Here is a 27,406-nt window from a genome sequence, read left to right as displayed (position 1 = left end):
TAAGCAAGTGTTGTTTACTAGGCTCTCTCTCATCGTTTTATTTGCATAATGATTGATAAGTTATGAATTAAGTGTCCCGGTAGTAAATGAGCGGGTATCACATTATCTATACTAATATTATAAAGCTGAAGAGTTTGTTTGTTTGAACGCGATAATCTCAGAAACTACTGGTTCGAATTGAAAAATTATTTTTGTGTTGAATAGACCATTTATCGAGGAAGGCTTTAGGCTGTATAACATCACACTGCAACTATTAGGAGCGAAGAAATAATGGAAAATGTGAAAAAAAACGGGGACAATTATTCATCTTTCAGGACTTCAATGATACCCAAAATAACTATTCCACGCGGACGAAGTCGCGGGCACAGCTAGTAATTAATATATGTAACTCATTTTGTAAATCTCACTTTATCCTTGTCCAGACTCTTAATTATATAAACGTGTTATTATTATTGCAAGAATTTTAATTTAGTAGATAAGTGGTAAGAAACAAATAAACTCACTGTCGCATTAATTACTAGCTGTGCCCGCGACTTCGTCCGCGTCAATAGTTATTTTGGGCATCATTGAAGATCCAAGGATGAATAATATTCCCCGTTTTTTTTCACATTTTCCATTATTTCTTTGCTCCTTACAGTTGCAGCGTAATGTTATAGATATAGCCTAAAGCCTTCCTCGATAAATGGTCTATTCGACGCAAAAAGAATTTTTCAATTCGGACCAGTAGTTCCTGAGATTAGCGCGTCGTTCAAACAAACAAACAAACAAACTCTTCAGTTTTATAATACAACTATAGATGTTACTTGGTTTGGGATAAGGACAGTGAGAAATTTGATTCAAAATATACACGTAAAGGCGAGTAGTACGGCACGGTAGTATAATGTGATCAAGAATTATTTTATTGATGGAGTTTCCGTCAACATTCAAGAATTTTTAAACAAAGTATCTATGATATAATAATACTATAATTAGCCTAATAGCTCAGATGCATTTTCCTTTGTAATAATTATTAAACATTCCAATAGTCTTAGAAACAGCGATTGCATAACAATATAATATTTACCTTGTAGTTGTCTTGTAGGTATCTGTAGGTTATTTTATTTATTTATACTAACATACATACATATAGTCACGTCTATATCCCTTGCGTGGCAGACAGAGACAACAGTCTTGAAAAGACTGGTAGGCAATGATCAGCTGTAAATAAAACCCCGAAAAAAACACGAAATGATACCCCAAGTTGCTAGTCTGTGGCCAAAATTAAGAAACACAAGTTTATAAGCATATCCCTTAGTCGCCTTTTACGATATCCTTAGTAAAGAGACGTAGTGGTCCTGTTCTTTTCTTTAATTATTTAATTTATTATTAGGGCAACACAAGACACCTAGTATATCTACAATAATCTACATGGCTGGTACTCGTACTAACAAAATATTTTCCCAAGTGGATATTGTGAAACTAAGCTATCGTTAGTACTTACTAGCCAGAATAGTATACAAACATATATACATATATCACGTCTCTTTCCGGAGGGGTAGGCAGAGACAATATTTTTACACTTGCCACACTCCCTGCATACTTCTTTCGCTTCATCCACATTTATAACTCTGTTCATGCAAGCTCGTCGGTTTCGGGTAGTCTTGACCTGACCTTTTGCTAGAACGTCTTCGATTTGATCAAGGTACGATCGTCTAGGCCTCCTCACTCCAACAGTTTCATTCACACTCCCTTTGTGAATGGACTGTTGGAGTGGGAAGGCCTATTGTAGTGTATACCTAATAAATTCCCGTGGGTTCAAATCATTGGTAGTACCCACGAAACAGGAGAGAGGTGAGTCGTCCAAACCTATCTGGAGAGAAGCCTGTGACCACGATCTTGCCTAGGTAAGTCAGGTTTTACACGAAACGACTTCTGTCTGATCTCCGCAACCTTTGCGGGGGAACCTTATCCTTATTGCATTATGGTTATACATCCAGTTGCCCGAATGTGGAGGTTTCTATCATTTGCCAAGGTAGATATTGAATAAAAAATTGTAATAAACATCTTCATTACATTTTTTTTTACGAAAGCACTTGTTCTATTTTCTCAATGTATTTTTTTACTAGATGCCAACCACGGCTTCGCCTGAAGTACATCGTCTACACCTGCATATAATTTACCTTTGTAACAGTCAAAGAATTTTCATGTCAGGTTTAATATTTTCGCAGATAGCCTTTACAAACAGTGGCGACATCTCTACGTCACAAGTCGCAACAAACAATCACGTGACGCTATCGGTCAAAACAGTGAGTCTAAACCGCTCAAGCAAAGATTTCACGAATTGGAGCTATATATACAACCTCCGACAAAGATTTCACGAATCGAAGGTTGTATATGTATATGCTATATGCACAACCTCCGACTCATCATCGTCTGTCGCGCGGTTCCCCAGGCATAACACCTAGCCTGGCGGGAGATCTTCCCTTTGGTGGCGGTCGAGTCAAATCATCGCTTCCGCTACAAACTAAAGCGCTGAAAGTTACAAACTTTACCTCCTTATAATATAAGTCCTCTATAGATTTACATAAGCGAAGCTTGTGTGTCTAGCTTATCTATACATAAAATAAAACAGTAAAAATATTTTGTGTGTACATTTAGTATTTTTTAATTGAAATGGATAGAAGTAGAAGGACACTTAAAATGAATAATAGAAAGCAAAAATTATTTTTTTGAATTTTTTGTCTGTCTGTCTGTATGTATGATCACGCTTATCTCCGAAAGAACTGAACCGATTTACTTCAAACTTGCACCAATTGCTTTGTTCTAACTCAGAAAAACATTTAAAGTTTGGTTTATCAAAATCGGTTCACTAAAAAAAGTTATCGTCTTATGAATGAACTCAAGTCATGAGTTTGCCTGCAAATAAGTTTACGCGGAAAAATTCGAACGAAGTCGCGGGCAACAGCTAGTAGTCAATAAATATGTGAAGGTATTTGGCGATTTAGAATAGTTATAAAGTAAACAAACTAAAAAGTAGTGAACAACTAATTCTGATAAAATCCACATACCATCACGTCTGTATTTTCTATTTAACAAACAATTTATTTATTGCTATGATGAATAACTAGAGAATTTGCCGTAAAGAAAGTAACAATGTACGCTTTGTCGTCATGTAACAAACGATAAAAATATGTAGAAGGGTGTTATAATACCGAGTTTGACGAGCATTTTTAGTATTATTTATGTATTTATAGTCAAGATAGAATACTCTATGTTCGAATAAAAATATTTTCAGAGTTTGTTAAGCAACCTACGCCATGGAAAAATCTCAAGAGAAATAATTCTTATGATTTCTATTATAAATGCGAAAGTTTGTGAGTATGTCAGTATGGATGTTTGTTACTCTTTCACGCAAAAACTACTGAACCGATTACGATGAAATTTGGTATGTAGGTAGCTGAAGAACCACAATAACATATAGGCTGCTATTTATCCCGGAGTTCCCGCGGGATTGATAGGGTTTCCATGCGGACGAAGTCGCGGGCGGCCTCTTGTACTACATAAAATAAAAATGCATAAATAGTCATTGCAAATTTGCAACGCATGCCAAACTTAAATACCAACATATCGTTGTTTGCTTATACCTCACTAGCATTCATATTATATGTCGTCATGTAAGATAGTATGCATCACCTAAACCCACCTGCCTGAAGCTGAATTTCCTCAGTGCAGCCAGTCAGTGCAAAATGATCGCGCGCGCAGGAGTCGCGTTGTTAGTGGTTTGCGCGGCGCTTGCGCAGGTACGATTTTCAATTTCGAATTTATTTGGTGATACAATTTAATTTTGAATTAAGAACTAAATTTGGAATTTCAATATGTGTTTGTTGCTCTGTGGTTTTGTGTTTGAAAATGGAATAAGAAGGGGTTGGTCGAATTAAAAATGAAAGTTAATTAATTTAGTTACACGATTTTTTTTTTCAGTGAATGAATTAAGTTAATTTTAAATATTTTCTCTTGATTATATCACACAAGAGTTAACTAGTTACGAAATTTAAACATTAACAAATTGAAATTTGAAACTTATTTCATATTCAGCATAAAATTAAAATATTTGTTCGGTTACGCGGTGAAACTAAGCAAATATTTATTTATTTATAAAATATGACCCAGTCTGAGGTATGTAAGTTTTTATCTATTAACAGTGTGAACATTTTTTAATCAAAATTTATGAAAACAAATCAATTAATTTAATATATTTTTTGTGTAGCTTAAACAATTTATTTATTTACCAACTAGCTGTGCCCGCAACTTCGTCCGCGTGGAATAGTTATTTTGGGCATCATTGAAGCCCTCAAGGATAAATATTTTTTTCACATTTTCCATTATTTCTTTGCTCCTTATAGTTGCAGCGTGATGTTAGCCTAAAGCCTTCCCAATAAATGGTCTATGCAACGCAAAAATTAAAACGTTATTATTTTCAATTCGAACCAGGAGTTCCAGATATTAGTGCGTTCAAACAAACAAACTCTTCAGCTTTATAATATAAGTATAGATTCATGTACACAGAAAACATCGAGATATAAACACAAGAAAGAAAATTACATAGGGTCTGCTTATTTTATAAGAAATCTCTTCCAGCAGACCCGAGATAGGAGACAAGATATTCTTTACTGCATTTAAAACATCATAATACTTAAAAGTGCCTTGTGGTATATAATAGCACCACTACATCTCTTTCCCATGGATGTCGTAAAAGGCGACTAAGGAATAGGCTTACAAAATTGGGATTCTCCTTTTAGGCGATGGGCTAGCAAACTGTCACTATTTGAATCTCAATTCCATCATAAAGCCAAAAAGCTGAACGTGGCCATTTAATCTTCAAGACTGTTGGCTCTGTTTACCCCGCATGGGATATAGACGTGACCATATGTATGTATGTAATACTAAAAATTCGTTCCCTTCACATTTTTTTTTTCACTTAACTTTATGCGCGCCGCAAGTAAATTAGTATAGTTATTTGAGTTAACACAATGATAGGATTCTGAAACTAATTCTCAAGCGATTTTTGTTTTTATTTTTTATTTTGACAACTTAAGGTGTCGCGTCGTTGGCGTTTTGTCTCTAACAGACGCCTAGTCTGTGACACCGGAGGTCCCGGGTTCGAATCCCTTCCTGAGATTCTTGAGAGAATGATGGGAAATGAAAAAACTTTTTCTTTTTGGCCTAGGTCTTGAATGTTTATCTTTATAAGTATTTATTAAAGAGTATCGTATCGTTGCGTTAGTATCTCCTAACACAAGTCTGGAACTAACTTCTAGGCTAACTCAATCTGTGTAATTTGTTCCGTATATATTTATTTATTATTGATTTCATCATCGCTTATCATCAGGTGAGATGGAAGACAAATGCCTAATCCAATATTGTATAAAAAAAATTCACGCCTCTTTCCCTTTGGGGTAGACAGAAATCAGATCTTTGTATTATACTTGCGACGATCCTTGCATACTTCTTTCGCTTCATCCACATTCATAACTCTCATCATGCAAGTTGGTCATCTCTGCCTGCCCCTCTTAAAAGTAATTTTATGTTATGTTACGTTATATTAAAATCAATAAAATTAATTATTTTTATAAACATGCCGTGTGGTTCCCAGCACTTTAAAATAGGACCACTCCCTGTCTTTCCCACGGATGTCGTAAAAGGCGACTAACGGCTAATAAACTTAGGATTCTACTTTTAGGCGGTAGGATATTTTAAACCTCTCTCTTTGGTCTTTCGGTCTTTGCGAGACAGCCGGCTCTGTCTACCCAGTAAGGAATAAAGACGTGTTATTTTTTTAATATACAAAATACATAAACCAAGAGACTCGTAATTAGAAAAATATTAGGTAATTATTTTTTTATAAATATTTATATTATTTATTACATATATTATATAATTTTCTATAACATTTATATAATAGCATATTCATATAATATTTTCATAACACAGATATTGCTTCCAAATCTCCTTATCACGAAAGATCGCGTTATGAACATAGAAACTGATAAGTGCACGAATAAATGGAATTCGGCCTTGAGTATTGTAACACTGAAGACATACACAGACAAACACACAAACAAAATTCTTTAATATGGAATTAAAAAATTGTATGACCAAAAAATAATTGACATAAAGCCAAACAGCTGAACGTGGCCTATCAGTCTTTTAAAGACTGTTGGCTCTGTCTACCCCGCAAGGGATATGGACGTGATTGTATGTATGTAAATAATTGACCGAGCCAGCGAATCAAATGAGGAGTGATTTCTCGCGGGAACGGATATTATTTAACTTTTTGATTTACGCGGGCGACGCCGCGGGAATCCTCTAGTGTTGAATGAATGAATAAATACATACATCACGTTTATATCTCTTGCGGGGTAGATATGGCCAACAGTCTAGAAAAGACTTATAGGCCACGCTCAGCTATTTGGCTTAATGATAAAATTGAGATTCAAATAGTGACAGGTTGCTAGCCCATTGCCTAAAATAACAATCACAACTTAATAAGCCTATCCCTTAACCGCCTTTACGACATCCATGGGAACTAGATGGAGTGGCGTGTTGAATAAATGTTGATTTTTTTTTTATTTTACATACAACACTGCGTTATCTGTGCAAAATAGAAACGGGAAATCCCCGCTACCTGTATCTTATTTCACCATTTCAAACAATTTGCTCAATTTACACAAACGCATAATTAAATTTAATATTATGATTTACGGATCACATATCGCATTATACACATTATAATGCAAGACTAGCATTTGTTCCCTGACTTTACCTGCATGCTCATGCGCATGAGAATACATATGTACCTACATACGTACCTACATACGTACCTACATTAAATTATCACATTTATATCTTGCGGTATCGACAGAGCCAGCAGTCTTGAAAAGACTTAAAGGCCACGTTCAGCTTTATGACCTCGTAATGGGATTAATGACTTTCAATGGATGATGTACTAGGCAACTTCATAGCGAAATTAACAAATAGGTTAACATTACTCAGTACTTCAAAATAACTTAGAGGTATTTTGGTAAAACTTATTTTTGATACAAAACACATAAATCACCGTGTGATTTCCGGCACCTAATATAAAAAAATAATAGAAGCACTCCATCTCCCTCCCATAGATGTCGTTAAGACGACTAAGGCATAGGCTCATAAACTTAGGATTTTTCTTTTAGGCGATGAGCTAGCAACCTGTCACTATTTGAATCTCAATTCTATCATTAAGCCTAACAGATGAACGTGGCCTATCAGGTTTTCAAGAGCGCTGGCTCTGTCTACCCCGCAAGGGATATAGACGTGACTATATGAATAAATGAATTAAAATCACGCTGGTAGGCAGATACTACATATTTCTATTTTGCTGCTGTTGACTAAGAAAATATACAAATTTAAAGGGGTTAAACCCCCTATATAGGTCTGGTGGAACGGGAAGACCTAGACGAACGTATCTTGATTAAATTAAGGACGTCCTGGTAAAGGGTCAGGTCAAGAGTACCCGAAACCGCCGAGCTTGCATGAAGAGAGTTATGAATGTGGACGAAGCGAAAGAAGTGTGCAGAGATCGTTACAAATGGATAAATGTAGTCTCTTTACTTACCTTACCTTAAACCTAAACCTGAAGTAATATTATTTTTTGGTGAGCTAAATAAAACATTTATTTATTTATGTATTGTGCCTCGTGGTTCCTGGCACCAGTACAAAAAAGAATAGGACCATTCCATCTCTTTCCTATGGATGTCGTAAAAGGCGGCTAAAGGATAGGCTTACAAACTTGGGATTCTTTTTTTTAAGGCGATGGGCTAGCAACCTGTCACTATTTGAATCTCAATTCTATCATCAAGCCAAATAGCTGAGCGTGGCCTTTCAGTCTTTTCAAGACCGTTGGCTCTGTCTACCCCACAAGGGATATAGACGTGACCATATGTATGTATGTATTTGTTTATTTATTATTATTTATGTATTAAAATACTGATATTTGTTAGTAGACCTCGGGATTTAAATACTCCGATAGCTGAGAATGCAAATACTCCCGTCTTATCTTGTTTCAAATGTATGAAATATCAGCGATCTTCATTTACGTCAGTAATGTTCTCGCCTCGTCTAATGTGTAGTTCAAAGATTGTAAACATACGGTATTGTAAGTGAATCGCAAAAACACATACAATTGAAACGTCGTATTTTTGATAAGAAATAAGAAAATGTTTGTATTTGACATAAGATAAATTAAAACGACGTTATCGTCGTATTTTTGATTTAGTAAAAGTTCGTTTTTGACATAAGATAAATTATAACGACGTTATAAAAAATATCATATCATAACAACACAACGGTTCAATGATAAAAATAAGAGTAATTTGCAAGATAAAAGAAAAACAATATAGTTGTGTGGTTTCCAGCACTTCCGAACAGAACCTCTTCATATCTTTGCCATGGATGTCAGACAGGCTTATCAACCTTAGAATTCCTCTTGTAGGCGATGGGCTAGCAACCTGTCACTATTTAAAATTTCAATTCCATCATGAATCCATATAGTTGGACGCTGCCCTGAAATTTTTCCTAAACTTTTAGCTCTGCCTACCCCGCAAGGGATATACACGTGACTTTATGTTTGTACATACATACATACATAATGACCACGTCTATATCCCTTGCGGGGTAGACAGAGCCAATAGTCTTGAAAAGATTGAATGGCCACGTTCAGCTATTTGGCTTAATAATAGAATTGAGATTCAAATAGTGACAGGCTGCTAGCCCATCACATCACATCATTAGTAAGCTAATCCCTTAGTCGCCTTTTACGACATCCATGGGAAAGAGATGGAGTGGTCCTAATCTTTTTTGTATTGATGCCGGGAACATACGTATGTAAGTGTGTAAAAAAACAAACGTGATCCTGAAACTATATTATCTCTTCAGTGTAAATATTTGGTCAGTGTGTGAACAACCTTATTAACCACACATGACCTACATCAGAGCGTCTGTCTTTGTAATCAGTGTCATAGTACATCAACTTGACATTAATTGATGAATTATGAATCTTGATCTAAGTAGTACTATAAGCAGCATTTCATTTATATATGTAGGAAGTTTTAATTAATATTGTGAAGTTGACGTTGTTGAAGAAAATGCTGCAGTGCAGTTTGTTACCGCTTCTTCTGCACTGACGCCTTGGAAGCGGCAGTAAACTTAGTTTTAACTGTGTTTTTATAATGTTTTGTTTAACTCTGTATTTTGTGTCTGTAGCAACTGAATAAACGTTTTTATCTATCTATCTATCTTTTAAGTAATTTATTTGACGCCAACCAATGTTGTTAAACCATACTTTTTGACAATTATTAAGCGATATATATTATCCTATAGTAATGAATAAAAATTTTGAATTTTTATTAATTCCTACAGAAGAAAGAAGGAGAAAAGAGGTGAGAAATAATCAATTAAAAATCACTATATTATTCCACATAAAATTAAGAACATCTAACAATAAAAAATATTTTTGACATCTCTCTAATAAACAACATCATGGCAACCGTTGCTATGGCGCATACCAAGAAGTTTGCCTACAATATATATTATATTTTTTTTAATAATGATAAAACAACAAGGGTATTTTGACAATCGTATTATTCGATAACAATATTAGTATGAACATAAAATATGTTTCAAGCATTTTTAATTAAGGCTTCTTGACGGCGTCTGTGGCGCAGCGGCAGTACGCTTGTCTATGACATCGGAGGTCCCGATTTCGAATCCTGGCCAGGGCATGATGAGAAAAGATTTTTTTTTCTGATTGGCCTGGGTCTTGGATGTATATATGTATTTAAAATAAAATACAGTATCGTTGAGTTAGTGTCTCGTAACATAAGTCTCGAACTTACTTCGAAGCTAGCTCAATCTGTGTAATTTGTCCCGTATATTTTTTTTTTTATTTATATTTATTTTTGGCCAAATGATAAGTTGTGAAATCTAAATTGATTTCAAGGAATTCTATATAAAATTGTCTAAAATAATGAATGTAAATTGCGTAAAATCACTGTTATCATAAGTATTAAATTTTTGGTTTAAAAAGTTTATAGGTAATTAATATCAGGTTTTGTAACCGTGGTTTTAACTCCAAGCGTAACTAGATATATAAGCTAGCTTTCTTTATAGATTATATTTTATTATCATAACACAATTTCCAATCACAATTTTAACTTCATTGGATAAAATAACTTCTAATATAAATCGTAAAAAAAATTGCCTATTGTTAAACCACAATTATTAAAGATTAAAAAAAACCGTTCAACAATAAATAAATACCAATAGTATCTAGCTTTATTTACCAGTCCAATAATAGAAGTGCATCACTCAAATGCACCGCATCTAAACGCGTCGTAACCGCCCGAAATACACGCGCGTATGTTTCCATTCAAGGTCGGTGTCTCATCATTGCAACGGTGACGTGGTGTGTCAATCTATTCAGTGAACTAATCTATTTTGGGATGATCTGATTTGAGAGATACGTTTGTTACCTATATGTTCCTACGTACGTACGGTCGCGTTCATAATTGCAGTCATAGTTCGCAAAACTTTATAGCTTGCAGTCACCGCTATCACTCACACATTCACACAAATAACACTATAAACAACAAGCGGTAAAGCGTTGGGTAACGCGCCATCAAGAAGAGGGTAGTGTAAAAAGTCGCCGCGCAGTGGCCGTCGTCCGCTAATCAACACAGCGACACGCCACACAGCGAAGATCCATGGTGGAACAGTACGAAAATAATGGCTTCATACCGACCAGAACATTTGCGAAACAGTTCGACACATCAGTGGTTACTGTTCGTCGAGTTTGCACCGTGAGGGACTACACCACAGACAGCCAGCAAGAAAGCCGTATTTATCCGAAATAAATAAGCAAAAACATTTAGAATTTGCTAGGCAGTATTTGGATTTTGACTGGAAAAAAGCAATATTTACGGACGAAAATTCGTTTACGACATCGCAACACGGTAGGCTTCATTTATGGGAAAGAAATGCAACTCGGTATGAAGAAAAAAATATTATGCCAAATATGGAGTCTGGACGCATATCTGTAAATATGTGGGGCTGGATGAGTGCTGCTGGACCTGGGGAACAGGTGTGGATAGCAGGACGCGCTACAGCTGATCATTATGTGCAAGTGCTGGAAGAAACCATGTTACCAACTGTGCGGTATATTTATCCGATTGATGATATACCAACAATATCATTTGTGCAAGACAACTGCCCTGTGCATCGAGTCCATATAGTGCGTGAAAGGTTCTGCCAGTTTATATTAAAACTACTAATTACTTAGATAGTATTTTAAGGACGGCTTCAATATCTTTTCTTTATGAAAACGAATAATTAAGCTGTAACCTTAATAACAGGAGATAAGTAGATGATACAATTAGTGTAATATGCTGTATGTATAGCTTTATATAATCATCAATATGTAAACAAAACTATAGGTAAACTGTTTTAATAAAATTTACTAATTTTAATTATTTAATGTTTTATTTTGCTCCCTCTTGTTTAACATTTCTTGCTGATTTCCGTGTTTGAAGACACGGGTATTGTAATTCTTAGATATCAGTTAGTTAGTTAGTCAGTCAGTTACTTAGTTGAAATGACACCTTGAAACATTAAAAATTGTTAGTAAAACTAATTTTATTTTTTAAATTGACAAAAAAATCCATGAATAATTTCGGAATCCAAGTAACGCTAGTAACTAGAACAAGCGAGTGTGAGCAAGCGAGATTATCTAATATATCTTAGATCTCACTTGCTCACACGAAGTAATAAAATTGCTATCCAATAACTTTCAAAGGAACCACTACCTATGTTTGGGTCGTGTGCAGACAAACTTTCAACCTTATTGAAATGACATAAGGCTGGCAGTCGCAGGCTTCCCTCTATAGGCAAATCTTATGCAAATAATGAGAGACGACAATATCTCGATCGACAATTATCGGGCCCAGTTCGGCCATCGTTGATTACCGTCTCTTTCTGTTTTGTTATGTTATATGTCATAGAATAATAAACTGTTTTACTTAGTAATATCATTGGTATTAAAGACCGTATTCATTTGAAGGAATATTTATTCTTTTTAAATATGCATGTGTGTGTGTGTGGAACCACAGTGCACGCTATTTTAACCCGTAAGAATTTTAAAACTATGACTGCAGATATGAACGCGATCGTACATAGTTATTTGGATTCTTCTTTTAGGCGATGGGCTAGCAACCTGTCACTATTTGAATCTCAATTCTATCATTAAGCCAAGCGGCTGAACGTGGCCTATTAGTCTTTTTGAGACTGTCGACTCTGTCTACCCCGCAAGGGATATAGACGTGATTATATGTATGTATATGTACATGGTTATAGTAGTATTACGTGCGATATGTAGCCGTGAGAGTATAGGCTTATAAACTTGGGACTCCTCTTGTAGGCGACGGGCCACCAACCTGTCACTATTAGAATCTCAATACCATCATAAAGCCAAACAGCTGGACGTGGGATTTCAGTCTTATCAAGACTGTTGGTTCTGTCTACCCCGCAATTGATATAGACGTGACCATATATGTATATGTATGTGCCTTTTATTTAGGGATATTACAAAATTGTTGTCATTGTGAATAAATTTGTATAAAATTAAAGAATACTATGAATTAGTTGTATGTGTATGAATGAGTATTACAGTTAAATAAATAAATAAATAAATATATACGGGACAAATTACACTGATTGAGTTAGCCTCGAAGTAAGTTCGAGACTTGTGTTACGAGATACTAACTCAACGATACTATATTTTATAATAAATACTTATATAGATAAACATCCAAGACCCAGGCCAATCAGAAAAAGTTAAAACCCTTAATTGGGGTCATTAGGCAAAGCAAACACTTAGACCACGTGTGTCATCTGGTTCGCAATAACTAGTCAACTAACAATACCGTTAAAAGTTTCAAATGTGTACAAACGTTAATCTTTTTCAGTAGTTATTCACAAAAACACTTAAAGATTTCACTGAATTTATATTGGCGTAGTTGAAAAACAGTTTTTTGCTCAACTGCTACATATACAATAAAAAAATTAAATTGCGTTTATATAATTAAGAGTCTAGAGCTATCTCAAGACTAGGATAATTTCAATCCCAGTAAAAACTATAATTACCGTGGGATTTACGATATTATGTTAATATCCGACAGCCTGTATTGTTTTGCAGGTGAAAAATATAATTTAGATGGATCTAGTAATTTAAGACTGTTGCTTTTCAAGACAGTTGGCTCTAAGATGGGGCGGAGTCGCGGACAAAGCTAGTTGTGTAGGTGTACTATATATTTATCGTCATAAACTAACAATCGTCAAGGTTAATGTTAATGCAGTCTATGCAACTGACGCGATGACGTCATACAGATCATTTCCATTGAACATGTTCTCATTTAGTACATACATACATACATATAGTCACGTCTTTATCCCTTGCCGGGTAGACATAGACTACATCTTTCCACTTTCCAAAATCCCTGCATATTTTTTCGTACTATATGTATGTAAAGTGTCATGGAGTTCGGTTTAGCAATTTTGACGTTAAATACGGACAAACAAACATTTGCATTTATAAAATTATGCACTAGAAATGCATAAGTTAAAATGTGCGTGTGCAATTTATCGCACCAACCACCGATACATATAATCTCTGTTTTGTCAGCTGGTGTGCTGATAGAGTAATGCCAGATGACATTCAGGCTGTTACACACATACATACATACATATTATCACGTCTCAAGTAGCTCGAAAAGATTATTAAATGTAGCCGAGTGGTTTCCTACGCTAATAATAAGAATAATAGGACCAACAACTTCTCTTTCCCATGAATGTCGTAAAAGTCGGCTAAGGCTAAGAAACTTTGGATTCTCCTTTTAGGCGATGGGCAAGCGACCTATCACTATATGAATCTCAATTGTATCATCAAGCCAAAAAGCTGAACGTGATAAAAATAGGACCGCTCCTTCTCTTTTACATGGATGTCGTAAAAGTCCACTTAGGCTTATAAACTTGGGATTCTTCTTTTAGGTTTAGGATAGGCAGGCAACCTTTCACTATTTCAATCTCAATTGTATCCTCAAGCCGAAAAGCTGAACGTGGCACATTGGTCTTTTCAAGACTGTTGGCTCTGTCTACTCGTCATGGGATATAGACGTGTCTATATATGTATGTATTATTAAGTATGCCAAAGTTCTTGAAATAATTATTTTCGATAGTATCAGGAATTCCAACGGCCCTTCAGCATTCCTTCTTCATCCAGAAATAATCACTTGTTCTCCGGAAACGTGATGAAACTAGCTGTAGGTAACACCGACACGTGGTAAATGTTTACAAACAAACATACAACAGAACGCGAGGAAGCACGTCATAGATGGATAATATATGTATGTAGTACAGTATGTAGGCGACTTAGAGATAGGCTTATAAACTTGCGATTCTTTTTTAAGGCGATGGGCTAGCAACCTGTCACTATTTGAATCTCAATTCTATCATTAAGCTAAGTAGCTGAACGTGGCCATTCAGTCTTTTCAAGACTGTTGGCTCTGTCTACCCCGCAAGGGATATAGACGTGACCATATGTTTGTATGTATGTAGTAACTAGCTGGTGCCCGCGACCTCGCCTACCTTTTAACTTCGTAAATTTAAACTTATGCCGTATTATACCGTGTGGTTCCCGGCACCAATGCAAAAAAGAATAGGACCACTCCATCTCTTTCCCATGGATGTCGTAAAAGGCGACTAAGGGATAGGCTTACAAACTTGGGATTCTTTTCTAGGCGATGGGCTAGCAACCTGTCACTATTTGAATCTCAACTGTATCATTAAGCCAAATAGCTGAACGTGGCCCCGCAAGGGATATAGAAGTGACCATATATGTATGTATGTACAACGCAACCGCCTCTGTTCTGTCCGTAATCACTTATCACAACGCCCTTGCACTTTATTTGGATACCGTGCCTTAGTTAAACACAGTGGCGTAACCAACTATAATTATTACTGTAAAATGTTAAAGTGAAAGAGGATGTTGTGATCAAAATTGAAAAGAGTATACATACATACATACATAAAATCACGCCTCTTTCCCGGAGGGGTAGGCAGAGACTACCTCTTTCCACTTGCCACGATCTCTGCATATTTCCTTCGCTTCATCCACATTCATAACTCTCTTCATGCAAGCTCGGCGGTTTCGGGTACTTTTAACCTGACCCTTTACCAGGACGTCCTTAATTTGATCAAGATACGAAAAGAGTATGTTGAGATGGTTTGGACATGTCGAGAGAATGGATGAGGATGGACTTACGAAAGGAATTTATAAGGCAGAGCTGACTGTTAAAGTGGGACAGGGCCGGCCTCGTCGAATGTCTAATTTTGGTTTTAATATATGTATAAGTTTAGTTTAATTTTATAATATTAGATGGCGTTATCCCGTTTTGAAACGTGATATGGTTTTGATCTCATACAAACATAAATAGAAATGTCTTCGATCTGGGAGTTTGAGTATCATTCAAGCTGCCTTGGCTCGATATACTCTTGTCTATTGAACTTTGAGGAACCAAATTTCGAATGTCTTCAAAAAGGGAGATGTTAGGTATTCTAAGTATATAAGCATATCCCTTAGTCGCATTTTACGACACAATGGGAAAGTGACGGGAGTGGTCCTATTCTTTTTCTATATTTGCGCCAGGTACCACACGGTATAAAATCAATTGCAATAAATAGTAATGACTAATTCCACAATTGACTTTCAAGTGCATTTATATATAGTGCATATTGTTTTAAGCACTTAAATCACGATGTATTTATTACTAGAGGCCGCCCGCGCATTCGACCACATGGAAACCCTATCAATCCCGCGGGAACTCCGGGATAAAAAGTAACCTATATGTTATTCTGGCTCTTCACCTACCTACGTACCAAATTTCATCGTAATCGGTTCAGTAATTTCTGCGTGAAAGAGTAACAAACATCCATACATCCATACAAACTTTCGCCTTTATAATAGTAGTAGGAAGTAGGATATCTATATACTTATTAACACTTAACGTTTTATTATCGTAGTCAGCTTCCTATCATTTGTTTTGTGCTGTTTTGTATTTTTAACTCTTATGGTGCAATAAAGAGTTTTATCTATCTATCTATCTACCTACTTCATTATGCCTTTCTGTTAGCGAAAAAAAAAACACACACACATAGTCTGTACCAGCTTTTTTTATTAGGCGTAGGGATAGCTACCTGTCACTATTAGAATCTCAATTCAAGTAAAATCAAATCAAATATTTTTTTATTTTCTCTCAAATATCAATTAGTAAATACATAACATATGAAGATTATGAGAGTCTGGTGTCTGAACTAAGCAGATGCTTATATCTCAGAAAACCAGCCTCAAATTCATCAAATTCCATCAGCTGAACGTGGCCGTGCGTTCGCGACTATTTGCTGCGTCTACCCAGTATTATACAAAGTACTCTATACTGTTGCCGTGTGGTTCCCGGCACCAAATAAAAAAGAATAGTACCACCTGTCACTATTTAAATCTCAATTCTATCATTAAGCCAAACAGCTGAACGTTTTAGTCTTTTCAAGACTGTTGGCCCTGGATAGGGATAAAGACGTCATTATATGTATGCACTTTGTCCTAGCCGTGATATTGGATTCGAACCGGTATCTTTTGAATCGGCCATGCCTGTTTTGTTTGTTTGTTTGTAATATCTTTATTTCATACAAATTTGCACAGTAACAAGAAAATAGTACATAGTTATAAAAGAAACAAATCACATGCAATGGCGGACTTATCCCATAAAGGGATCTCTTTTGGAGTCACATCATAACATAACCGTAACATGGCGTACTGAAAGAAATTTCTCCGGAAATAAATAGTGGTCTTGTACTAAATTTCTCTTTAGTTTAACTTCTATTCTTAATTTTTCCTCGATATACATAAATAAATAAATAAATTATCTGTTCGAAGGACCAATCCAGTCGGTTGCGAAATTATTCTAAATTTAAAATAGTCCCGTTTCTAAACACCGTGACCTCATACCAATAAATGCGTTCAGAAACACATAGTAATTTGGATACGGCGCGGAAGGCGTTAATGTTTCCTTTGTGACATCGTTACTTGGGTCATAATATTTTACTGGACTATTACTGGATGGTAGACCTTCGTGATTATAATGCGGTCAAGAACAGGAGTCGCTTTCCCTATGAACACTCATCATCATACACACTTTTTGTATTTGTCGAAGTTAAGTTTCAGAACTCTTTTTGTAACTAATCTATAGTGACAAAAAGTTAACCTCAATCTGCCTGTAAGATGAGGTCTATTGTGGAGTTGAGTTCCAATAATGCCTATTCACTCTAGCCTTAAAAATCCCCAAGAGTAATGATAGGTGATTTCTGGAAACATTATTTTGAATTGCGGAATACCTAGGTGGACTTGGGGTACTAAAATTTGACCGTGGAATACCTTTGTGTACCTACATGTGCATCAACAACAGGTTAAAAAGCGTGTTGCGCCGGCACCGATTCGAATCCTAATGACTATTTTCGAAGTTACGTACTTTAGTTTGATAACTAACCGATGCTCTTACGGCGAGGGAAAACATCGTGAGGAAACCTGCACATTCAGGCAACTGGATGTGGAACCATGATCGATCCAATATGAGTTAGGTTTACCTGCAAAGAATGCGGTCAAGAACAGGAATCGCTTTCCTTATGAACGCTCATTGGTAGAGTTTGTTACAAAAAGTTAACTTCAATCTGCCTGGTGATAAGTAAGATGAGGCCTTAGGTGGAGTTGCGTGCTAATATAGTAAAAGTAAAGTAAAGTACATACATACGTATGACTCGTCTTTATCCCTTACGGGATAGACAGAGCCAACAGTCTTGAAAAGACTGATAGGCCACGTTCAGCTGTTTGGCTTAATGATAGAATTGAGATTCAAATAGTGACGGGTTGCTAGCCCATCGCCTAAAAGATGAATCCCAAGTTTATAAGCCTATCCCTTAGTCGCCTTTTACGACATCCATGGGAACGAGATGGAGTGGTCCTATTCTTTTTTTTTATTGGTGCCGGGAACCACACGGCACCTTAATTTTATCAAGATTGAAATAAAAATAATGAATATCCACAAGTTATTTATAACATACACCAAATATTTAGTAAACATGTACGTCCTTAGCACATATTTTCAGGAGATAATGTTATCTGCTTATTCAGTTACTCACGGTGGAACAATTTCATGAATGTGCAATATTATCAGTCAATGAAAATCTATGGGAATGACCTTGTTTTCTAAAGTTTTGCAATAATCCTACTAATATTATAAATGCGAAAGTTGGTGAGTATGTCGGGATGTCAGTATGGATGTTTGTTACTCTTTCACGCAAAAACTACTGAACTGATTACCGTTACAGATTACCGATTACAGATTACGATTACCTACTTTTGGTGAAATTTGGTATGTAGATAGCTTAAGACCCAGAATAACATATACGCTATTTATTCCGGAGTTCTTTACACTTGCCACGATCAAAACATAAAACACACCGCCAATTACTTTTATGTTATTACTAGCTGTGCCCGCGACTTGGTCCACGTGAAATATTTATTTTGGTCATCATTAAGCCCTCAAGAATGAATAATTTTCCCCGTTTTTTTTTCACATTTTCCATTATTTCTGTGCTCCAAATAGTTGCAGCGTGATGTAATATAGCTTAAAGCCTTCCTCGATAAATGGTCTATTCAACAGAAAAAGAATTTTTCAATTTGAACCAGTAGTTCCTGAGATTAGTGCGTTCAAACAAACAAACTCTCCAGCTTTATAATATTAGTATAGATCATGTCGTAAATCCACGCCTATTTCTTTATTACAGTTTCAAAGGTGAAGTTTACGCGCCAACAATAGCTCAGGCAGGCTATTTATAAAGTCTAGACTTTAATTAGCACTAAACTTTAGTATCGAAGCACGTTTTACTATAAGTTTTAGATTATAATTAAATATTATAGATTTACAAGTATTTTTACTGTATATAAGTCACGATATTGTATGATTGTTTTTGTACGCGGTTCGGCCCGAGTTACTTATAACTACTTTTTATTTTCACGTTATAAATATAATTTTTTTTATAATACATCCGAGAATATATTAACTTAATACACGGACAGATTGAAAAACTAAAAAAAGAAATTACCTACTTTCTAAGCTCTTTTTTCTAAATTGGACTCATTACTTAGCGCAGCGTATTGCTATTGCAATATAGCGCGGGAATGCTGCCTGCGAGATGGGAACCCTTCCAAAGGGGCCAAAATTTGAATAATAATGTTTTTAGTTTGAAATTTAGAATAGTTTTTTATTATATATTATTATTAAGACACAATATTTTTACAAGGCGGAGCGAACGGTATAAAGCCAGTGTGCTTTATGATCTGAGAGGATGAATTTTAAAATTTATTTTTATTATCTTTACAGGACTCGGTGTGGGTAGATGTGGAGCCTAACACAGAAGACCCATCGGATCCAGAAAGGCAGTATACAAATGAACTGGCCTCAGACTTGAAAGTATATAGATACATAAATTATTTACATAAAATTATTATAAAACCATCTAGCGCAAGTATTACCGCCATATTGATTTCTATTTCAAAATTGCGAAGATGAACTAGGAATAAAGATTTAAAAAAAGAACTATTTTGCGTTTCGTTCGATCAATCACGAACTAATTTTCTTTTTTTATCAAATCAATTTCGATTACATTTTGAATTTTATACATGGTCAGTACCTAACAGTGAGTGAAGAAAATATATTTAAAAAAAATATTACTACGGCATGCAAAAATACCTACATGAAACATAAATAGGTACATTAATAAATTTTAGTTCTTAACGTCACAAAGAAGTCTTATACAATACTTTAAAAAATATAATTGAATACAATTTTCATTAATTCTGTGGCCATTCAAACATTTTATTGGGTCAGGAAAATTTTATAATCTTGGCGCAATTTTGAATAATGCTCTTCTTAAGAGCTTTAGTAAATTTTTAATTTCCTAGATCGAAGAAAACGTTAAATATTTAGTTGTGATAAATTATATTTTTTTGTTAACGTCCAGTTAGCAAACGAAAACGCACTGCTTCTATACACGGAGTATTCAGCAAAAACTGCCCATGGTTTGCGAGAGTTCCTGAAGGAGATGACTGGTTTCGCGAACCATACGATAGACGGACTGGACAAAGCGATCCTTCACAGCGCTGTGAGTATTATATTTTACGTACATACATACATATTGTCACGTCTATATCCCTTGCGGGGCAGACAGAGCCAACAGTCTTGAAAAGACTGAATGGCCACGTTCAGCTATTTGGCTTTATGATAGAATTGAGATTCAAATAGTGACAGGTTGCTAGCCCATCGCCTAAAAAAAGAATCCCAATTTTGTAAGCCTATTCCTTAGTCGCCTTTTACGACATCCATGGGAAAGAGATGGAGTGGTCCTATTCTTTTTTCGTTGGTGCCGGGAACCACACGGCACTATTATATTTTAATTTATTATTTTTATATTATTTCAGTTTATAAACCTTAAAGTGGTTCCCGTGCCGTGTGGTTCCCGGCACTATTACAAAAAAGAATAGGACCACTCCATCTCTTTCCCATGGATGTCGTAAAAGGCGACTAAGGGATAGGCTTATAAACTTAGGATTCCTCTTTTAGGCGATGGGCTAGCAACCTGTCACTATTTGAATCTCGGTTCTATCATTAAGCCAAATAGCTGAACGTGGCCATTCAGCCTTTTCAAGACTGTTGGCTCTGTCTACCCCGCAAGGGATATAGACGTGATCATATGTATGTATGTATGTATAAACCTTTATAAATTGTAATTTTAAGGTAAAATGTTTAAATCCACTTAATACGCGCGCTACGCCGTTTTTATCGCGCGCCAAAATATCGCTATCAATTTTCATGCCATAATTTAAAGCGATGTTTTATCGCGCTGTATAAACGGAGTAGCGCATGCTCAACTCTGGCGTAGAAGCTAGCTATATAATAACAGTTAATATAATTACATTCAACTGATTCATGCTTTTCTTTAATTTCATGCAAAATTATTCACAATGACATCACAAAAACAACAATTTTGTAATATTTTCAATGAAAGTAAAAGTGATCTTATGTCATCGCGTTTACTGATAAGAACATACTATACTTATAGTTACGTTTATATTCCTTGCGAAGTAGACAGAGCCAACAAGGGGTAGACAAAACCAAGTCTTTAAAAGATTCAAAGGCCACGTTCAGCTGTTACGGCTTCATGATGGAATTGAGATTCAAATAGTGACAGGTTTCTAGCCCATCGCCTACTATAGGAATCCCAAGTTTATAAGCCTATCCTTTAGTCGCCTTTTACGACATCATTTAAAAAGAAATGGAGTGATTCTATTCTAAAGAGCCACCACACAGCACCAGTGCCTTAATAAGCAGAGCTATATGCAAAAAATAGTATGTCTATAAGTAAGGTTCAAAGTAAACAAATATAATAATAATATTCTGTTGGCTCTGTCTACCCCACAAGGGATATAGACGTGACCGTATGTATGTAAAATAAACAACACAGGTTCAATAGTAGCGTTAGCAAACGAAATTCCGAAACCTCCAACAATGCAGTATTATGCATTCGAATTGCAGCTTATCGGATGCATTAGTGCATCTGCGATAGATTACTGTAGTGTAAAATATTTAGTTTACAGAAAAATACATTTATTTCGTTATCTATCATTATACAAAATTAAACTCAAATTTGTTGACCGCTCAAGGGGTTAAATTTCGAAAAATCCATTCTTATCTCTATATTACGTTATAATTTAAAGCTGATGTCCAAATTTCAAGTTGATTAGTCACCCTTGTTTTTTTAAATAACAGATACAAATATACATATAATCACGTCTTTATCCCTTGCGGGTTAGACAGAACCAACAGTCTTGAAAGACTGACAGGCCGAGTTCAGCTGTTAGGCGTTATCATAGAATTGAGATTCAAATAGTGACAGGTTGCTAGCCTATCGCATAGAAGAAGAATTCCGAGTTTATAAGCATATGTCTTAGTCGCCTTTTACGACATCCATGGGAAAGAGATGAGTGGTCCAATTTTTTTTTTCTATTTGTGCCGGGAACCACACGGCACGTGTATAAACGTACGTTTTGTAGAAATATTAATGACATAGCTATTGAGCGTATTTTATAGTTTTCAAAGCTTCTCTTAAATCCATCTAACCTGGCTTCTAATGAAGAACATATACAAGAATAGTATATTCTTCTCTTCCTAAAGATTACATATGTAGATGTCATCAGTTCGTTAATACATACATATATCACGCCTCTTTCCCGGAGGGGTAGGCAGAGACTACATCTTTCCACTTGCCACGATCTCTGCATACTACCTTCGCCTCATCCACATTCATAACTCTCTTCATGCAAGCTCGGCAGTTTCGGGTACTCTTGACCTGACCCTTTGCAAGGAAAATAGTTTATAAATATTTCTGTTAACATCTTTAGTTTATGCCTACGGCATGCATGCAACCCAATTCCAAATGAAGCTCTTCCTAAGGGTACCTAACGGGGCTTGAACCGTGTAATCGATAAGGTGGGACTCGTGTTTCGGTTGTTTAGAATGCAGATACTAAAGATCTAGGTTCGATTCCCAGGAAACCGGTTTGGGAGTTATCGGTTGGTTTGTTGGTAACTTAGGTTTTGTGGGAGAAACATACATACATACATGACTATAATCACGTTTTATCCCTTGCGGCGTAGACAGAGCCAAAAGTCTTGAAAAGGCCGCGTACAGTTGTTTGTCTAAAAGATGGAATTGAGATTCAAATAGAGAATTGTTGCTGGCCTATCGTCTAAAAGAAGAGTCCCAAGTTTATTAGCCTATTCTTTAGTCGTCTTTTACGACATCCATGGTGGTCCTATTCAAATATTCCGGGAACCAAACGACTCAGTATCGTGCATTTTTATATTAAACCCAAAAGACAATGGATTTCACCATTAAATTCCCGCATTAGGAAGTTATTGTGCACTATTTTATTTACTGTGAGAACATCGTTTTTCTAAATATACATATTTTACTTGGGTTGGAGACCTGCTGGCCTGAAACACAGGCTTTTGTCTATATATGTGCATGTATAAAACAAAAATACTTAGTTAATCCTACCATTGACGCGTTTCGTTGGCATCCGATCTATGTTTCTGCATCAGGCGGCTGCCACGCTAATGCTGTAACTGTCAGACAGAGAATCCCAACTTCTTGGTAATTATCTAAATAATCCCACAATCTTGGTAATATCTTGATTTAAACATATATTGCGTTAGTATGCAATCAGTATTAGTGCATTTGCAGTTTTAGGGTAGAATAATCCTTGTATTTTTGTCTATTTACCTCTGCATGGATTATCTACCGAATCAATCTTCTTGAAATATCACGTATATATAATTAAGAGACTGAAGAAAGACATAGGGTACTTTTTATCCCTTCAAACTATAATTCCAGTGGGATTTGAGAAAATCCTTAATTATTTTGTATGTGTCGCTAAATTCGTCGCTTTTTGTAGATAGCGTTAAATTCATCACTTTTTTTAGATCACGCGGGCGAAGCTGCGTATAAAAATGAGTACATTGATAAAATACTAACCAATGTATATACTTGAAAAATATCCCCAAAAAATCGATATGGGATATCTATTTAAACCAACAGAAGACAAAAAGTTGATTTTTTTTAATTTCTGTTAGTCTGTATCTTTTTCTTTGTCGTTATTTTTCCCACTTTCTACGTGGGGTCGGCACTGTATGTAAGTTTTTTCCAATTACTTCTGTCAATTGCTATCTCACTGGTCACTCCCTCTCTCCTCATACTATCCTTAACGCCGTCCATCCATCTCTTTTTCTGTCTTCCCGTATTTCTTAACCTTTCACTTGCATATTTAAGGCTCTTTTAGTAACATGACCTTCCTCTCTTGTCATGATGTGTCCGTACCAACCCAGCTTATTAACATTCATCTTTTCATTTATTGGCGCTACTTTCGTATTTCCTCTATTACGTATTTTTATTAATGTCTGTCTGTCTGTATGTATGTTTGTAAACTTTCTTCTCATAATGGTTTACACATAGCTATTTGAAGCACAACTTACCTAACCTAGCCTAAAAGTTAATTACGCCTATTATATCCGTATGCCAAAAATCAATTGTGCCTAAGACATGTTATGCGAAAATATTGCACTTATGCTAAACCGGTTATACCAAAGAGCATTAGGACAAAATAATTTATGCTAAAATAGTGACCCCGATTATGATAGCTAAAAGGTACATTATAAAGTATGCGCTTAACCATGATCTGTATACAAATTCCATTATATAATTATGTTTGTCGAGCGAAAATACTATTTCCATCAAAACTGCCATGCTGTGATGACGATGACGTCATCACATAAAAATTTACTATTTACAAAAGCAATTTCGCCAACACGTGTTTTTGTAACTGGGCCGGACTGTGGCCTTCCCAACAAATATTAAGACTTGCGTAAAGTCCGTCGTTTGTGTAAATGTTTCTGAAAAAAAAAAGTGAGAAAAATATCCTGAAGGAAGACGTAGCCGTTACAAATTGCATACACACATACATACATATAATCACGCATGTTTCCCGGAGGGTAGGCAGAGACTACCTCTTTCCACTTCCACGATCTCTGCATACTACCTCCGCTTTATCCACATTCATAACTCTTTTCATGCAAGCTCGGCGGTTTGGGGTAGATACTCTTGACCTAACCCTTTACCAGGACGTCGTTAATTTGATTAAGATACGTTCGTCTAGGTCTTCCACAAATTACATACATAATATAATCACGCCTATATCCTTTGCTGGGATAGACAGAGCCAACAGTCTTGAAAAGACTGAATGGCCACGTTCAGCTATTTGGCTTAATGATAGAATTGAGATTCAAGCATTGAGATGCTAGCACATCGCCCATAAGAAGAATCGCAAGTTTATTAGCCTGTCCCTTAGTCGCCTTTTATATAGAGCCACACGGCGCTTTTTAAAAACTGTTACGGAAATTGCAGCTAAGTTCTCTAATAATAATTTAACGGACAGCCCAAAAAATTTATTCATCTTCTTTCTTTTCCTTCTCATCTCGATTTTTCATATATATTACGAGTATTACAATTACTATATTTGAATCCGTGATGTTCTGGTAGCAAAGAAAAACTTATTGTGTGCCAGACGAGAGATGATCATTCTTTTCTGTAAAAAAAAAATTACTTCATCAAAATAAAAGACCTACACTTGGGATTCTTCTTTTAAGCAATGGACTAGCAATCTGTCTCTAAAATATGTAGTTCTAAATGTATTTGGTACTGAAATGTTTGAAATGAAAAAAAATGAAACTGGTACTTGTGGCGAAGAAATTCACTGTATTTTTGCACTGATTATCACAATTATTGGTTAGATGAAATGAACTAAAACAGTATTTAATTCTTAAAAACATGCACTTATTAAACTGGTTTTATTTAGATGCCAAATATTCGAATTTTTTTTCACCAACATTCCATCAAATAAAAAAATAAAATATTGTTTTTATAACTGGCCAGCACTTGGCTAGAAACAAACAAACAGCAACACAAAGAGGTTCCATTCATAGAAGTTTCAACAAAATGTCAATCCCATAATTAAGCCATCCGGCTACACGTGGTCTTCAACTTTTGCTACTGCCTCTGTCTACCCCGTGTAACATGAAATACGATGTGATCTTAAAATAAATATCCCAGACCCATCCATACTAATAATGTTTGAACGCGCTTATCTCAGGAACTACTGGTTCGATATGAAAAAATATTTTTGTGTTGAATAGACCATTTTCGAGGAAGGCTTTTTAGGCTATATAACATCACACCGCAACTTTTAGGAGCGAAGAAATAATGGAAAATGTGAAAAAAAAACCGGGAAAAATTATTCATCCTTGAGGGCTTCAATGATGCCGCGGACGAAGTCGCGGGCACAGCTAGTTCTGTATAAATTAGTAACATGCCACAATAGCACATAGTGTCTCAAAGGAAAGAACATTCAGCATAATTGTATCGTTAAATTTATGCACAGTGCAAGGTTGCATCCGAGTTTATTGTGGAATTATTGCTTGCAGTCTTTGAAAATAATTTTATGTCGCACGGAAGTATTATTTGAACAGTACAAGGTCGTAGTTTTAGTAGTTACACTGCATTTTTACGATCATTTTGAAGTTGAAAGTTATGTCATAAACATTGTGTTGTTAGTATTTAAATTTGCGTAGGTACGTAACATATTTCTGTTTTTAAATTTATGACTTCTCTATTCTCTCGGGCGTTTCAGATTCATTCACTATTAAACGGAGTCTTCTACCAAAGTGATGTAATGCGCCGTGTGGTTCCCGGCACCAATAGAAAAATAAAATGGGACCCCTCCATCTCTCTCCCATGGATGTCGTAAAAGGCGACTAAGGGGTAGGGCTTATAAATTTGGGCTTCTTCTTTTAGGCGACGGTCTAGCAACCCGCCAATATTTGAATCTCAATTCTATCTTAAAGCCAAATAGCTGAACGTGGCCTTTCAGTCTTTTCAAGGCTGTTGGCTCTGTCTACCCCGCAAGTGATATAGACGTGATAATATGTATAATGTTAAAGGAAAGCATAAATCTACTGTGTCACCGAAAAACAAACCGTATCTGAAATACACATAGTTATGTAGACTAAAAACAGAACTCTATTTTAAACAATCGGCTAACTAAAATAAATAAATATAAATATCTATATACTCGTACGGGACAATAAACACAGATTGAGTTAGCCTCGAAGTAATTTCGAGACTTGTGTTACGAGATACTAACCAAACGATACTATATTTTATAATAAATACTTAGATAAATGAACATCCAAGACCTAGACCAATCAGAGAAAGTTCGTTTCTCATCATGCCCTGACCGGGATTCGAACCCGGGACCTCCGGTGTCACAGACAAGCGTATTACCGCTGCGCCACAGAGGCCGCCGAAAAAGAGTGTGCATGACAATTTAACCACTGATGCACCTGTGAAATATTGATAAGTTACATTTGTGTTTACTTTGATTACGAGTGATCCTAGAAAGGTGTGATTCACAGAGTATACAATGACTGTTTATTTGTTTTGCCGGCACTGTATGTGTATATAATGATAAGTAAGTAACCAACTTAATAATTGTGATGCAATTTTTGAATTTATTGTTAATTATATTGGATGTTTACCTATCTATATAAGTATTTTTT

At 35.7% G+C, this 27,406-nt stretch overlaps 1 protein-coding gene across 1 annotated transcript in view; it reads left to right on the top strand.

Moving 5' to 3' along the window:
- The first annotated feature begins 3,678 nt into the window (after positions 1 to 3,678).
- LOC106141071 (uncharacterized) overlaps positions 3,679 to 27,406 on the top strand; it is a 29,866-nt gene continuing 6,138 nt past the window's right edge. Inside the window, exons 1-3 of the mRNA XM_060946205.1 lie at positions 3,679 to 3,779; positions 19,560 to 19,649; positions 20,200 to 20,340. Coding sequence (XP_060802188.1) covers positions 3,726 to 3,779; positions 19,560 to 19,649; positions 20,200 to 20,340 — 285 coding nt within the window. The 5' untranslated portion in view covers positions 3,679 to 3,725. The remainder of the gene's footprint in view (positions 3,780 to 19,559; positions 19,650 to 20,199; positions 20,341 to 27,406) is intronic.

This window comes from Amyelois transitella, chromosome 10 (assembly GCF_032362555.1).
Source record: "Amyelois transitella isolate CPQ chromosome 10, ilAmyTran1.1, whole genome shotgun sequence".
In the NCBI taxonomy this organism is placed as follows: domain Eukaryota; kingdom Metazoa; phylum Arthropoda; class Insecta; order Lepidoptera; family Pyralidae; genus Amyelois; species Amyelois transitella.
Note: the sequence above shows the minus strand (reverse complement) of the source record. Positions and strands in the feature narration are given on the sequence as shown.